The 16,153-nt window shown below is 43.2% G+C and overlaps 1 protein-coding gene across 7 annotated transcripts in view; it reads right to left on the reverse strand.

The window, feature by feature from the left end:
• The window catches only part of GABRB2 (gamma-aminobutyric acid type A receptor subunit beta2), a 444,580-nt gene that overhangs the window by 280,506 nt on the left and 147,921 nt on the right, over positions 1–16,153 (reverse strand). For 3 of the 7 annotated variants that reach the window (XM_086413760.1, XM_086413757.1, XM_086413762.1), the window contains exons 2-4: positions 7,586–7,794; positions 7,337–7,428; positions 6,241–6,308 (exon numbers count right to left, since the gene is read on the reverse strand). In XM_086413760.1, the coding sequence (XP_086269886.1) occupies positions 6,241–6,308; positions 7,337–7,428; positions 7,586–7,662 (237 nt within the window). In that variant the 5' untranslated portion in view covers positions 7,663–7,794. Of the gene's footprint in view, positions 1–6,240; positions 6,309–7,336; positions 7,429–7,585; positions 7,795–8,530; positions 8,861–8,930; positions 9,400–16,153 lie in introns of those variants that run through there. The other 4 variants (XM_086413761.1, XM_086413758.1, XM_086413759.1 and 1 more) reach the window with 4 other exon arrangements.

A 16,153-nucleotide genomic window follows, 5' to 3' on the forward strand; every position in this document is an offset into this window, starting at 1 on the left:
CCTAAAACTGCAGTACAATCAGAGGGCTAAGATTGAGTGATGGTAAAGTCAATTATATGCTAGCTGGATGACCTTGAATAAGTCACTTAACCTCTCTGGGCCTCAAATCCTCTTTTACAAAAAGGTGGACAGTTGCCATATCACTGTTTTTATAGGATTGGATGAGGTAACATACACCAGGAGGATACCTGCACAAGTTAAGGGTTCAAATGAGTAATAACTGTGATTGTTTTCTTATATTAGTGTTGTGATGGTAGAAAATGTTGGGTACTGCACAGGAGGAAGAGGAGAGGGGGAAGAGAAGGTTAAGCAAGAGAAGGCAAAAAAACAACAGTTTGCTAAAACTGGGCAGGAGAGCTTCAAGACATGATTTATTCAGAATGAAGCCTGGTCAGTTGAGTGTTCACACCTCCTTAACCTTACTTCTCATTCCACCACCAACCTCACCTCCCGTTTTATATCTGCAACCTACTTCCTTCTAGGGCTACTCCTCCTACAAATGACTTTTTTTAGCAATTGCCCTCTCTTCACTCAGCTTCAGATCCATACTTTTCAAAGGTATAGCCTTCAAATACTCAAACTCCTCTAGATCTATTTACCAGCATGCTCCTATTACTATGTCAGGGAGACGAGTCTCAGAACTTATTTCAATTGATCGTGGTGGCATGTGACACAGATGACCATTTCCTTTTTAAACTCTCCTGTGCCTCAGCTTTGAAGACATTATCTGCAGGTCCCCCGACTAACCCTCTGGCTGCTGCTTAGCTGTTCATTAATCTTTATGGGCTCCTTTTCAGCATTCCACTGCTTAAACGATAGTGCTTACCATATAGTGATCTCCATTCTTAGTAGCTATCTCACTTTCCCTTTTGAATTGTATTTATTTATACAGTTATAACCACCACTTACATGTTGACAATGTCCAAGTTCATGTAGATAGTAATGACTTCTTGCTAAGCTCTAGACTTGTATTTTCCAATCTCCATTTAGATATTCCATGTGTGGGGAAAAGTCAGGATTTCTCAAATTGAACTCATCTGCCCACACACCTCATCCCCTATCCCACCTGCAACCTGGCTGCCCTCTCCCCATATCAATAAATGATCCCATCAGAATCTTAGGATTTTCTCCAAGTCCTGTCACTTCTGCCTCACAAATGCTCTAATTTTGTATCTTCTCTTTTATGTCCCTGTCTCCATTCACCAATTCTTTCTGGATTTTTTTAGTGGATTTTCATCTCATCTCCCAGCCTTAGGTCTTGCTCCACCCTCCACACTTCAAAAGCTTCTTCCTTAACTAAGAATTTGTTCAAGCAATTCTCCCAGTGACATCCCTTCACAGGTCCCTTTGGCCTTTAGAACAAACTATAAACTCCTCTGCAAGCTACAAAAATGATCTTTATAACTTGATCACCACTTATGATCTCAATACCAACTCTTATCACCTCCTCACCCCCACTCCCAAATCAAGCCATTTAAAGCTACTTGCAAATCCTTAATCCCATTTATTTTTCCAGATTTTTCTCCTATATGACATTCATTCTGCTTGGAACATTTTCCACAGACTTCTAAGCCCCATTTTCACCTTGAAATTTCTATGTGATACCTCAGAATTCTGTATTCCTAATATGTGTATTTCTGCGTTCAAAGAACTCAGTGATCCTACATTGTAATTCTTTTCACATTTCTTGATCAAAATAGTAATTTAAACCATGCCTTGAATCTGAGGACTATAATTCTATGCTCTTTCTCTCCACAGATATGATACTGTGTCTAATGAATAATAACGATTTACTGTTCTAAAAGCAAATAGTTCACCCAATATCTGTGGCATTCACTGAGTCAAACAACCAACCAATCATTGGATAAAGAGCAAAACCACATGGAGATAACATAACCTCAGCATGTTGTTTTAGTCGTTAAGTCATGTCCAACTCTTTTGCGACCCCATGGACTGCCTGCCAGGCTCCTCTGTCCATGGGGTTCTCCAGGCAAGAATACTGGAGTGGGTTGCCGTGTCCTCCTCCAGAGGATCTTCCTGATCCAGGGATGGAACCTGCATCTCCTGCATTGGCAGGCAGATTCTTTACCACAGAGCCACCAGGCAAGCCCATAACCTTGGCTACCTGTATTTTATATACACAAATTAAGATGGCAGAAGATGTATGTAACGTATTGCGTGTAGTCACTCAGTCGTGTCTGACTCTTTGCAACCCCATGGACTGTAGCCCACCAGACCCCTCTGTCCATGGGATTCTCCAGACAAGAATACTGGAGTGGGTTGCCATTTCCTTCTCCAGGGGATCTTCCCAACCCAGGGATCGAACCTGGGTCTTCCGCATGACCGGCAGATGCTTTACCCTCTGAGCCACCAGGGAAGTCCTATGTAATGTATTAGGCAATTTCAAATATCAAATAACAAGTGAACAGTGAAATCAACAAGGGATAAAGAAATGCATGGGAAATAGAGACCACTAAGTACTCAACTGGCTACTCATAAAAATTTTTAGAGAAAATACTTATGTTAAACCTAAGTACAACAGGAGCCTGCAGAAGAATTAACATTAGTAAACACCAGATATTAAGTTTTATGAGGTCAGGGAACAAGTCATTCATGTTCACTACTCTGTCCTTAAGGCCTAACACATGGCTAGATCATAGTAGCTGCTAAATAAGAATTTGTGTCGAACTGAATTTTAAACTGTGCAGCTGGTGATGCAAGAAAACATCTGTTTAAAAAAAGGCAGCACTTTTTGCCATTCACCATTCCATAAAAAGGTAATTTGTATATGTGTTTACTAGAATTCTTTCCTCAAAAGTGAAATATTGCTTCACTCTTTGGTTGGCAAATGTGTTGTTTCAAGATGGAGAAGAATCTGCTTTAAATGAAGAGAAAGCTATTTCAGTCCATAATCCTTCAGAGCCAATTTTGGATCTTAAAACGCATTTTCATCAAAGAATCTTAACAAAAAGATTCCTGCCAATTTAACCAAGACATCTAAAAATGTTTCAAGCTAAAGCCAAGCTTTCTGCTCAGGAACATTTAATTGAGATCATGTTCTCTTCCAAAGTTCTTCCACTGGGTCAACAGTCACCTGAATCACATGGAGGAGTAACAGACCATGATCACCCAAGAACTCACAGCTGCATTCCATTTAGGAATTCTTTATTTTTCTATCATTTAAGCTGGGTTTCAAGTCCTGAAATTCCTTTGTTCCCTACAGAGCTATTGTCATAAACCAAAGCAGAGACACATGTGCCTTTGACTTATAAGTTAATTTGACACGTCCCTCTTATTTCCAGTATATGGAAACTGAGACCATGTAATATAAATTATTAACCCAAGTACACTTAGGGCAGCAGCTGGGATGGATACTGGCTCTCCTCAGCTTTCTACATAAGCTATGTTCATGGAACACCAATACTTTCACTTGGATCATTGTATTAATTCTGGTAGTCACCTGAAATACTTAAAATGGGACTATTATTCCTTTTCAACAGGCGAAGAAATCAAGCTCCTTCGAGCTGTCAATTCCCTCAGGTTGACTGAGCAGCAGAAGCAAAACTAGTATTCAAGTCTTTCTATTATTGTCTTTTACCAGGAACACCACATTGACAAGGGCCTTTTTTCCTTTCAGTACAAATGATCCAATGACAATGGAAATTATCTGGTACCTACCATTCTTCAAAGGAAGATTTGCTATAATCAAAGAGAGTTACAATTAGCAGAGGTTGCAGGCCACAAAGGATAATGAGGCAGAAACATGTGTGTTAATCAATTTTGAGGTTTCACTTAAATAATCAACCATTCTTTCAAAGCTGAATCCAATCAAAAGATACTAACCCTTTTAGACTTGTATACAGTGGGCAATATGCCATAAACATCTTTTATTTAGACATTAGGAATGAAATTTCCCATCTGTTGCTTCAAATCAAATAACCATACTTAAAAAATAATACCCTATGTGACAAAATTTTTCTTTGAAGGATTAAAGTCACTATGACTGTTAATCATGAAATGTTAATTCTTAGCAAGTAAAACTGGGTCTGGACAAGTCCACGTGTATTAGCAGTAGGCTAATAAAGGAATCTAGCATGGAATTTTTAACACTTGGTTCTAATCATTAATGCTGCAGTACTGGCCTATTTACAACCTGACATTTATTTTTGCACTTTCAACATCCCATGACTTTGATGCAACAGTAAATAGCTTTAAGAGATGACACTGTGCCTTAGCTGGGTCTGTATTTTGACTAGGAGGTCTTGGCATCATGTCCAGTTCTGATACCTCTCCCACATGCTACATGCTGGTGAAAAAAAAAAAAAAAAACCTTAAAAAAATGCTACTGCTCTTAAGCCATTTGGAGATATAACAGGTCTAAGTTCTTAGCTAACTTATACATCCAAGTTCTACTGCAGCAACTTCTAACCACATCATTGTTTCTTTAGATTCTTAATTTTTTAGATTCTTAAATATTTCTTAATTTTTCCATAAAGTCCCACATTTCTAATGTTCTGAAGAGGAAGGTAACAAATTAAAATGTGGGGGAAAGAGCATAAATAAAAATTCAAAAGACAAGACACACAGAACTACACTTGATTTCCATTATCTCTTTTCAGCCACACACTTTCTATTCGAGTACCTAGGATTTGGCAGGTATCCATATTAGGACATTCCTAGTTTATGGTACAATTCAAAATATAAACTGATAAAAGACCTCTAAAATCTCACAAAAGTGAGTATTTGTATATATGAGGAGTTAAATAGTTTCCCAAGATATATTCTATACGTACACAGGAGATTCTTACAATGTGTGGGAAGTCCATGGTTCTGAATCATCCAACAGTGTCTGCAGTCTGGGTTTATATCCTGTTACCATACAAAACTTTCCCAATAATCAGACTATAACAAGATAAATGTTGTCACGAACATCATTGAAAGAGTTGAATATTCTCTGAAGTAATGACAGATGTTTCATAAGCTTGTGATAGCTCAGGATTTCCACTGAACTTTGGACATTGTAGAAGGTTGGGCTGGTTATTTGGGCTTCCTCTATAATTTGAATTCTGGAGTGATGAACATTTATACTATGTTGAGAACATATCCACTACCTAGTATTTGGCTCTCTTGAGTGAATTAATAAGTGTCCTAACTGTCGAGTCCTGATGGCTGGCTTAGAACTGTTCTGCTTAAAATCTCACACACTAGACCCTCTTCTTTAATAGTACACCCCATTTTCAGGCAGAACTACACTGCAACACATTCTTCTGAAATGTGCTGTATGCTATCAGGACTGAAGGTAACACTGGCATCTTACATTCAAACGTGGCCATTCTAGAGAGACTTTTCCAAAGATGAAAAAGTCGCTGGAGAAATGGCCCAAGTAAACAGGGGTATCTGGGACACTTGACATTGTCCTGTCTGCAGTGCCCCAACATGGGCAGCAGGGGGCGCTCCTGCATGAAGCAAACCCTCCCCTCCCCCCAAGAGCTCCCCAAAGGGGAAGACGGAGGGTTTTTCTCTTAGCACTTGCGCCAAGTCCAAGGAGGAAGCAAGGAGTGGTGCTGTCCATAAATCACACATGATTTGAATACCATTGCAGAAGTGACCAGAGATGATATATGGGTCTGAGTGTGCGTTTTGAAAACAAGCTTGTCAATTTTTATTTTTATTTTTTCTATTTTGGTGAGCAAGAAGGGTTAAAGGACCAGGTAAGCAATTGGCAGGGAATGGGGCTTGCCATCCGCTGTAAAGACATAATGTTGCAAAGCAACAAGTGGCTATCAGTACCTGAGGGTCATTTCCTAAGTCTCTCTGCTACAGTTTAGTTCCCAGGTTACATTCTCGGTGAAATGTCAATCAAACCCCTCCCTCTTTCTCCCCTCTTCTCTCTTTCTCTAAGCATACCCCAAACTCAGAAAAATCACTTGATAAAGCAGATTTTTTCACTGAACCTTAGGAAATATGACTTCTGCCGGGGTTCTCTTGCATGTGGCTTATGTTTTGCAGGTGAGTGTGTGATGCATTTTACACCCTCTTTGCCAGGTCCCAGGATTTCAAATCAGATTGGAAAAACCCTTAAGGACCAGAAACAGCCAACTCTGAAATCTCAAAAACAGTGCCTTCACCCCACTTCATACACATTCTCACGCATACCCCACCCCCACTGGCCGGATCCTTTCTCCTTCCTGTCCCCAAATGAAGGTCTGTGGAGACACAGCTATAAACCTTAACACTCACCATGTTGACTTCAGAAACCATGTCGATGCTGGCAATGTCAATGTTCATTCCCACTGCCACAGGGGGACCTGAAAACCAAAAGGACCAGCCACGTGATTTCTCAGAACTTCGTGCACTCTTAGCAAGAGTCCCCGGGCATGGGCATGGGACAGTCCTCCCCAAATCCCTCCCCACTTCTAACCCTCAAATTCTTCAAATCTCTGCTCCTTTCATTTAAGAGAAGGGTGGCAGGTAGTCCTCTGAGAGAAATGCTCTATTAAACAGGCATGCACGTGCCCCAGTGGGTGAGGGATTCCAGCTCTTCTACATATGCAGATGTCTCAGCATAAGAATACACACAACCCACAAAAGCACCTGAATCCGGCTGGGCTAGCTCAAGGGAAATGTTGTATAAAGCACTGAAACCCCTTTCTTATTCTTCCCACCCCCTACCCCCTTCAGTGCAGGTTTTAACTCTTTGAGATTTGTTAGAGTCTGGAGTAAAATTAAATGGACATATCATTGTATCTAAGGCTGAAACAAGAGAGATCTCTGGCCCTTCTCCCTCTACCCTCCCTGTCCTGCAAGCCCCACAGGTCCCCTCTAGCCCCATCCCAGCTGTCCCCCGCAGTGAGGCTTCCAGGACTGGATAATATCCAGAAAGCAGCCAATTTAAACCATGGCCTGAACTCCTCCAAAGGAGGCGGGCACAGGGGGTTAATGCCACTTCTCAACCAACTGTCTGCATATCTTGTCCTCAAAAACGTTTCTGGTGGCCTTCAGGAAGCCAGGTTCACTGGCACAACATTAATTAAACTTAGGAGGTTTGTATCTCAGCAAAACAAAGGCGGTGAAGCAAAAAATTTAAACAGTGAAGCTGGAAGACAGCGGTCTCCAGTATAGGCTAAGAGGGTATCTCTGAAAGACCACCTAAGTGCTGGAGAGTAACACACAGGCTTAAATTTGGATCATTTTCTCAATATGGTAACACAGAGACTCAGTCAATACACCACATGCAACCCACAGTAAGGGAGAGGAAAGACAGCACACAAAGCTCAAAAGACAGCTTAGGCAATAGCTGCTGGGCTGTTTCTTATTACCAAGGCAACCCCATTACCTCCAAAATCTGGTCTCAGCCGAATATCATAACCTTTCAGAAGTCTATCCACCGTCTCTTTAACCAGCGACATATTACTAGGGTCATTGACACTAAAGAAAGAAAAGACAATAAACAGGCATCAATAAAACAGCAGGCACAGCGCTTCAGTAGCTATCTGATCCTCACTACCGATCCTTGCTCACAGAGGTATGCAGACAGAGCCCTTCAAAGTGAAAAAGGAAAAAGAGAAACGCTAGGCACACTTACCTTTGCGCACAGACGGCGGCGATTATTAAGGGGAATGACCAAATCCCAAAGTAGTCCTTTTTCCGGACTCTCCACATCCCTTTAGTTTTGGATGGGTTGAGGGTTTCACTGAAGAGAGGAGATCCAACTTAGTCTGCCCAGTGCAGTAATTCTAATGTGAGGCGCATGCGCACGGTGTACCAAAACATCAAAGGGGCAGCAGCGGTTGCCTGGGACCGAAAAGATTTTCTTGTTAAAGGGGAAAAAAAAATTAAAGGGAAAACATATATATATAAATATATATGTACAATATATACGTATTTGAATAATATAGAAAAGTCACCCTACGGAAGGACCCACGGTAAAAAAATTTTGTTGTCCTTTTGTTAAGACAAAAACAACTAGAGTGTCTGGTAAGTTTTGGTAGTGGCAGGAGGCGGTTTCGCACCTCGCGGGTTGTGGGATTTTGGGTGTGTGTGTGTGTGTGTGTGTGTGTGTGTGTGTGTGTGTGTTTCCTCATAAATATGCAGAACCAGATTAGGAATTTAAAGGAGAGCAGGTGTGTAGTGCTAGGGGAAAATGAGTGCCTGGGAGTCGACTTCTGGTCTCAGCAAGCGGCGGGGAAAGGAATCTGAACTTTATTTCCAAGGCACAGAGCATCCCCTGCCTGGGGCGAGTTGGGTGCTGGAAGTGGGGGTTGTGTGGCGGAGGTGGGGAGGTGAGGGAAGGAACAGGAATGGTGGGAGCGGGAGTGGAAGGTGGAGGGAGGGAAGAAACCGATGGGAGGAGTGTTGAGCAATGGGTTGGATTTGGGGCCGGGAGTGGAGAGGGTACGTAGCGTGGAGAATAAGACATGGAAATATATGTGTGTGTGTGTGTGTGTGTGTGTATTATTTGTTTTTTAAGAAGAAAATGATGCCTGGTCTTTTCTAGGGGTCAAGGAGCAAGCTTTTCTTCACTACTCACGAACGATTTGTCTCCTCCTCCTCCTCACCCTTTGCCCCCTATTCCCAGAGAAGAAAACCTCGGGGTCCAGGTTTCTGGCCGAGTGACTTGCCTGACCCGCCAGTCCAGATTATTTATAGCAGGAAGGGCGGGGGCCGGGAGGGGGGCGCGAGGGGAGTAGAAAGCGCAGTCTCTCCAGGTTTCTCTCTGCTTCTGCACTGGGAAATCATTAGCAGGGAGGGTGGGATTTGGAGGAGGGGGGATAATGGGACGTGGGGACTTAGGGATGCTAGGGGGACAAGGGACTCCGACCGCGATCGGGTGCAGGAAGCGCCGGCGGGCCGCCCACGCCCCCTCAGAGCACGCGCACTGGCGCGCACACGTGTGGCAGCCGGCCCGCCCGCCGCGCGCCCCTCCTTACCTCGCTGGCCTGCGCTCGTCGCCCACTCCCGCCGCGCGGCGCTGGTGCCCCCCACCCCGGACCCTCCACCTTAGGCCCCTTGGCCACGGCCAGGGAAGGAGGGTGGTGAGGACCGACACCCGGCGGCGCCTCGGGACCTGAAATACCCGAGCGGTGCCCAGAAGGCAGGCAAAATGAGGCAGGGGCCGGGCGGGTCGCCCGGGGCTGCGCACCTCCCGCGGGCTTCACGCCACCTCTTCCTCGCTTCCCTGCTCGGGGCCAGGAGGGGCTAGCACACCCCGGGGCTGACTCTTCCCTCCTGCCGGAGGCTTGACCCGGCTCTCCGCGGCCGCCGGGACACAGAGGCAGCAGCGAGCGAGCTCGGGGGCTCGAGAGGGAGGGAGATACACTGAAGAAATCTTTCTTCCGCTGGAGAGAAAGAGACGCCCCGCAGGCGCCGGGAGACGCTACTAGGCTCCGGCAGCGGGGCCGTCTGAAGGCGCCCCGGGACGGACTCTCCGGGTTCTCCGAGGTTTATTGGTAGTTGAGGGGCTGGGAGGGGAGGGCAGGGACTCCTGCTACCCTCCCACCACACCTCCTTTGTGAAGAACGAGAAAAGTAGGAGCTCGAACCTGTGTTCCGAACCCCAAAGCGGGAACTTGTAACTCCTCCACCTAATCAGCTTAGCCAGTAACTGAGCGCCTACTGTGTGCCAGGAGTGCTTCACTTAGTTCATTCTTGCACGCCCAGGTGCATTAGGTAGCACCCCACTCTCCCCACATCATGGATTTAGAAGCTGGTGGGCTCAAGCTAAGAAACTTGCCCAAGGTCACCCAGGTGGCCCGAGGTGAAACCAAAACTGGACTCGAAAGCCCTAACCATTAGACCAGACCGTCTTGACTCTCACGTCACGACCTTGCGGGCTGCGGGCTCCTCTTGCGGCACAGCTCCCGCGCCCGCCGAGCCCCCGGCGGCCTCCGGAGGTGCGGGCAAGCACACCACACCAGGCAGACCCCCACCCCGCGTCGGCTGAGAGGAGGGGGCGCCGGCCGCCGCACAGGGTCTCTTCAAGGCCCGGGTCCCAGCGGCACTCTTGACCTATTTTACGTCTTGACAGTCTTCCTCCTCCCCAGCCTAGGTCAGGGGTTATCCTGGGACTGCCGAGGAATGACTCCCGGGGAAGTGTGGAGGCGGGAGGGCTGCGAGGTGAAGTGGGAATCCAGTTCCGCGGGGACAGAAGGCGGGGGGCACGGGGCGGGGGGAGCATGTGCCCTCACCCGCACATGGAGTTTCTGCATTTGAGACCGTGAAACAGCCCCTTAAACACAGCAGCTTCACAGAGCTACAGCCTGGCGGGCTACCCGGCTCCTAGGAGTCCCTCCAGAGACACAGCATGAGAGAGAGAGATAGAGAGATAGACACAGAGGAAATGAATCTATAAGTCTCCTATCTGTAATTACTTGGGTAGAGAGTTACAGGAATCAAAATACAGACCAATGGCCCGGGAAAACTGCCGATTTCTCTCTATCCTTTGTCTTACAGAGACAACGGGAATGTTTTACATAGGCTCACTCTTTTGAAGGGGGACGGGGGATAGTTTAAATGATTATTAATAACATTATACCAGAGGATTCCCAAAACAGTTTGACATCATCAGCTGGTGAAGCCCTAGAAAGCTTTTCCTCCTCTTGAAAACACCTTGAAACAGGATTTTCCTTCTGACCATTAGGTATCCATATTGCGTTTGCTGCACTACCATCTCATCTTTATTTAGGCTCAGTTCAATTTCAGTTGAAAGAACAAACAGAACAAAATAAGGAATACTTCCATTCGTCTTCCAATAATAATAATAATGGTCTAGTGAAACGTTAAACAGTATTTATTGAAGACCTAATATATACAGAAAATCAAGGGAAAGGAGGGCAAATAATTAAAAGAAAATTGCATCTCAGCAAGTAAGACAATAGCACAGACTTTTGGGCTCAAATCCCAGTTCAAATACTTAGTGTCTTTGGGGTTTGGACAGGTCACTTAACCTTTCTAAATCTTAGTTTCCTCTTCTGTAAAAATTAAAATAAATACAATGCTTTTTTTGTTGTAGAATGGTATAAATATATGTGTAGCATTTGGTACATGATTAATAAATATTAGGAATTTTTAATGAATAAGGCATAATGAATGGGAAGGAAAGCAAACAAGGTTTAATGGCATTAGTCTATAAAGACCGAGTGGACGTAAATTTAGTGTAATTCTGGGAAAGCATAGATTAGTTTAAGAGAGGATCAGATATTTCAAGGGAATTATCAAAAAGATAAGGATAAGAGGAAAATATATTCAAGACCCAAGCAGTAATCAAAAGGAGAAAAGACAAAGTCATAGTCATTTTCCTTTTGTGGTACCATCTCAGTGTTATTTCTTAATAAGAACTGTAACTAATGCAAACAGGCATTCTTACTGGTTACAAAATCCAAGATCAATTTATATCTAAAGTGGGTCTCTATTTTATAGCAGAATCAGCACTAGGACATCTCTCTGGAAGATTTGGCTGATAACACTGCCTAGGAATGTGAAAATTGGAACAATAATGTGCAAGGGAAGGCACTACTGGATTCTGGAAATGGGTCAGTTGCTGGAGAGCATCCTCCATGATCCCAAATGGATAAAGGGAAGGCGATGTGTAAGTACTCTGAAGAGATCATGATTCAGAATCATCTCTTGAGTATGAAGCATATAAATGCCAAGTGATAACAGTCACTAATCATCTGGTATTTATCTTTGCTATAATATTTATTCATTTGTTCAGTAAATATGTATTGGATATTTGTGGTGATTGCTCATTTGTGTCTGACTCTTTGCAAACCGTCCAGGCTCCTCTGTCCATGAGAATCTCCAGGCAAGAATCCTAGAGTGGGTTGCTAGTCCCTTCTTCAGGGGATCTTCCTGACCCAGGGATCAAACCTGGGTCTCTGTATTGCAGGCAGATTCTTTACCATCTGAGCCATCAGGGAAGCATAACTGCACCCAACTTGTGATCCAAACCCATGACGCTGGGATTAAGAGTTCCATGCTCTCCTCACTGAGCATTTGCTCTATGTCAAACATTATTTGATAAGCACTGGGGGATAAAGTGTTGAAAAGGCAGCCATTGTCCTTAACCTTTTGGAGCTTTTGAGTGTGGAGAGAGGAGAACAGAATAACACATGTAGAAGGTATTGTGAAGAAGATAGGACATCAGGAATCCATAATTAGTGCAAATAACTCAGCTTGAGGGTTTGGGTGAAACTTGCCTGCTGAAGTGATATTTTAACATGAGATTTGAAAGATGAGTTAGCCTGATGAAGAGTTAGGGAAAGAACATTCTAGGAAGAAGATATAGTATGTGAAAATATCCAGGGCCAAGAGAGGATGGAAGGAAGAACAAAGACTAGGGTACAAAGGTGGTGGGAAGTTGGGCCAAAGCAATTTGGTTCCATTAATCAGTTGAAATAGAGGAATGACAGTTAAAGAATCTGCCTGCAATGCAGGAGACTAGGGTTCGATCCCTGGGTTGGGACGATCCCCTGGAGGAGAGCATGGCAATCCACCCCAGTATTCTTGTCTAGAGAAAACCCATGGACAGAAGAGCCTGGTGGGCTACAGTCCATGAGGTCTGAAAGAGTTGGACATGACTGAGCAACTGAGCACAGGCCAGAGGAGTGACAAGATGAGTTTTAATCACACTGGAGGAAGGTGTTGATGGCTATAGGGGATCTCTTATTGCAAGAATCCAGGTGAGAGGTGATGTTGGACTGAATTAGGATAGTGACAGTGAAGCTGGAGAAGAAGTGGCTAGAGTTGTGTGGGAGAAATGGTTAACTTTGTGATGCATGGGCTATGGGGAAAGAGGGAGAGGGGTTCAAGAATGACTCATACATTCTGGTTTGAGCAACTCATTGGTGGTGGTAGAAGAAAGTTGAATCATACATTCAGTTTGAGTCATGATGAATATAAAGTCCCAACTAGCCAGCTGAGGTGCACTGGACATTTTGTTACATGGACAAAAGCATGAAGTGAGCACTGAAGTGGAGCCAATACAAACTTTCTGTGTTGCAAACTGACACTTTACTTCCCTTTCTGTCTGAATTTTTCTTTTTAGGACATATTACTATCTAGCATATTTTATTTTGCCTATTGTAATTCTGTCTTCCTACATGAAATGAAAGTTCAGAAAAACAGAATTATGCCTGCTTTCCTAAGTACTAGGATCCTGGTGGACTACAGTTCATGGGATCACAAAGAGTCAGACAATACTGAGTGAATAACACTTGGCCCAGGGCTGTAGAAGAAACCTAATACATATGTTCTAATGAATAAGTCATTATTTGATGATCCTGCAGATCATCCTCCCACTTAAATCATGAGAGTTTATGACAACTTATACAAGGAAGATATATAGAGTAAGAAAGGAATCTTCTGGAAATCGACAATTTACAGCCTTCCAGAAGGGTGAAAATAGAAATGCCCGCCCCCCCCAAAGGCAAGAGGAAAACCACAGTGATATGATCAAAGCCAAGGAAGGAGAATCTTCTAATAAAGAAGAACTAGTCAACTGTATTGAATCCTTAAGAGGTTTTAAAGTTTCTGCATAGATTACATGCTTGTGGTATACAAGATGAGCCAGTATTTCCCTCTGCCACCCTGATTTCTTCCTCAGTCTTGCATAGTTCAGTCGGGGGGAGGCAGAGGTGATATTCCACATCATAGCCTTTTATCCTGTGCAAAATACATATACGATATGTACCCAAGTGCCAGAGCACCTTTTCTGACTTGCTGCTGCTGGTGTAGCCTCAGAGATGATGATCATGGATGAGGTTCTCACGGAACCTGGGTAACCGCTTTGCCAGATTGATTAAACATAAGTGTTTATTATTATTTTTTTAAATGAATAATGAATACCTTAGCTTTGAATATTGATTAGCATCTTTTTAAATAGTGTTCCAAAATTTCAGGAATACTGAAAAGTAGGAAGAAAGTAAAAAATATATATTGAAAGAAAATATACATTTATTGCTTTCAGTACCCACTTACTAATTACTACCAGTGTTTCCAAGTCTACAACTTCCTCAACCTACTGCAATTTATAAATAAGAACCATTTTTAAATAACCTCTCCAAGTACAAAGTATCTTATATATGAATGCACCTTTATTTATTTTTATATGCTAAAGAATATTCCTGTGAAGTGAAAGTCACTCAGTTGTATCCAACTCTTTGCAACCCCATGAACTATAGCCCACCAGTCTCCTCTGTCCATGAAATTCTTCAGGCAAGAATACTGGAGTGGGTTGCCATTCTCTTCTTCAGGGGATCTTTCCAACCCAGGGATCGAACCTGAGTCTCCTGCATTGCAGGCTGATTCTTTACCATCTGAGCCACCAGGAAAGCCCAAAGAATATTTGTAGATTTTATCAAATATTTTTCCCTTACATTAGTCAGAAATAACTTTCTGTATTTGTCTGGCAAACCTTGCATCACAGACACCAGAAAGGTATCTCATATATTACCATAAATTCCAAGTTATAGACTTACAGTTTAATGAGGGTTTGCTCTGCAGAATTTCTATGCCCACTGAGCCCTATTTGTTTCTCCTTCAGCAAGTAGCACTAACATTAAACCTGAGTGTCTAAAAAAGTTTTAACCAGAGTAAGACTTATGACATATAGATCAATTTAAATTACTTAACTAAAATATAATATGTAGTAATAATAATAAAATTGGTCTGTCAGATGCTGTTCGAAATGCTCTCTATATAGTAATATATTTAATCTTTACAATGTGTCTATAAAATATTAATAATTATTACTCCCATTTTACCTATAAGGAAACAGAAGCAGAGATTAAATATCTGTATAAGAAATATATCTGCACCCAGAGCCCCTGCCCCTGCGGCAGTCCACTGCTCACCCATTCCTCTGCAGGAGACACTTACACACAGTTCTGTCCCTGTCTCTGTGGGGTCTCTGGGTCCTAAAGAAAGGCAGTGCCAAAGAATGTTCAAACTACTGCACAATTGCACTCATCTCACATGCTAGCAAAGTAATGTTCAAAATTCTCCAAGCCAGGATTCAACAGTACATGAACTGTGAAATTCCAGATGTTCAAGCTGGATTTAGAAAAGGCAGAGGAACCAGAGATCAAATTGCCAACATCCGTTGGATCATCGAAAAAACAAGAGAGTTTCAGAAAACCATCTACTTCTGCTTTATTGACTAGGCCAAAGCCTTTGACTGTGTGGATCACAATAAACTGTGGAAAATTCTTCAAGAGATGGCAATACCAGACCACCTGACCTGCCTCTTGAGAAACCTGTATGCAGGTCAGGAAGCAACAGTTAGAACTGGACATGGAACAACAGATTGGTTCCAAATAGGAAAAGGAGTACATCAAGGCTGTATATTGTCACCCTGCTTATTTAACTTATATGCAGAGTACATCATGAGAAACGCTGGACTGGAAGAAGCACAAGCTGGAATCAAGATTGCCGGGAGAAATATCAGTAACCTCAGATATGCAGATGACACCACCCTTATGGTAGAAAGTGAAGAAGAACTAAAGAGCCTCTTGATGAAAGTGAAAGAGGAGAGTGAAAAAGTTGACTTAAAACTCAGCATTCAGAAAACTAAGGTTATAGCATCTGGTCCCATCACTTCATGGCAAATATATGGGGAGACAGTAGAAACAGTGACAGACTTTATTTTCTCAGGCTCCAAAATCACTGCAGATGATGACTGCAGCCATGAAATTAAAAGACGCTTGCTCCTTGGAAGAAAAGTTATGACCAACCTAGACAGCATATTAGAAAGCAGAGACATTACTTTGCCAACAAAGGTCCGTCTAGTCAAGGCTATGGTTTTTCCAGTAGTCGTGTATGGATGTGAGAGTTGGACTATAAAGAAAACTGAGCACTGAAGAATTGATGCTTTTGAACTGTAGTGTTGGAGAAGACTTTTGAGAGTCCCTTGGACAGCAAGCAGATCCAACCAGTCCATCCTAAAGGAAATCAGTCCTGAATATTCACTGGAAGGACTCATGCTGAAGCTGAAACTCTAATACTTTGGCTACCTAATGAGAAACCTGACTCATTGGGAAAGACCCTGAAGCTGGGAAAGACTGAAGGCAGAAGGAGAAGGGGACGACAGAGGATGAGATGGTTGGATGGCATCACCAACTCAATGGACACGAGTTTGAGTAAACTCTGGGATTTAG

Source organism: Bos grunniens, chromosome 7 (genome assembly GCF_055505025.1).
Source record: "Bos grunniens cultivar Pamir isolate PY7600 chromosome 7, Bosgru_T2T1.0, whole genome shotgun sequence".
In the NCBI taxonomy this organism is placed as follows: Eukaryota; Metazoa; Chordata; class Mammalia; order Artiodactyla; family Bovidae; genus Bos; species Bos grunniens.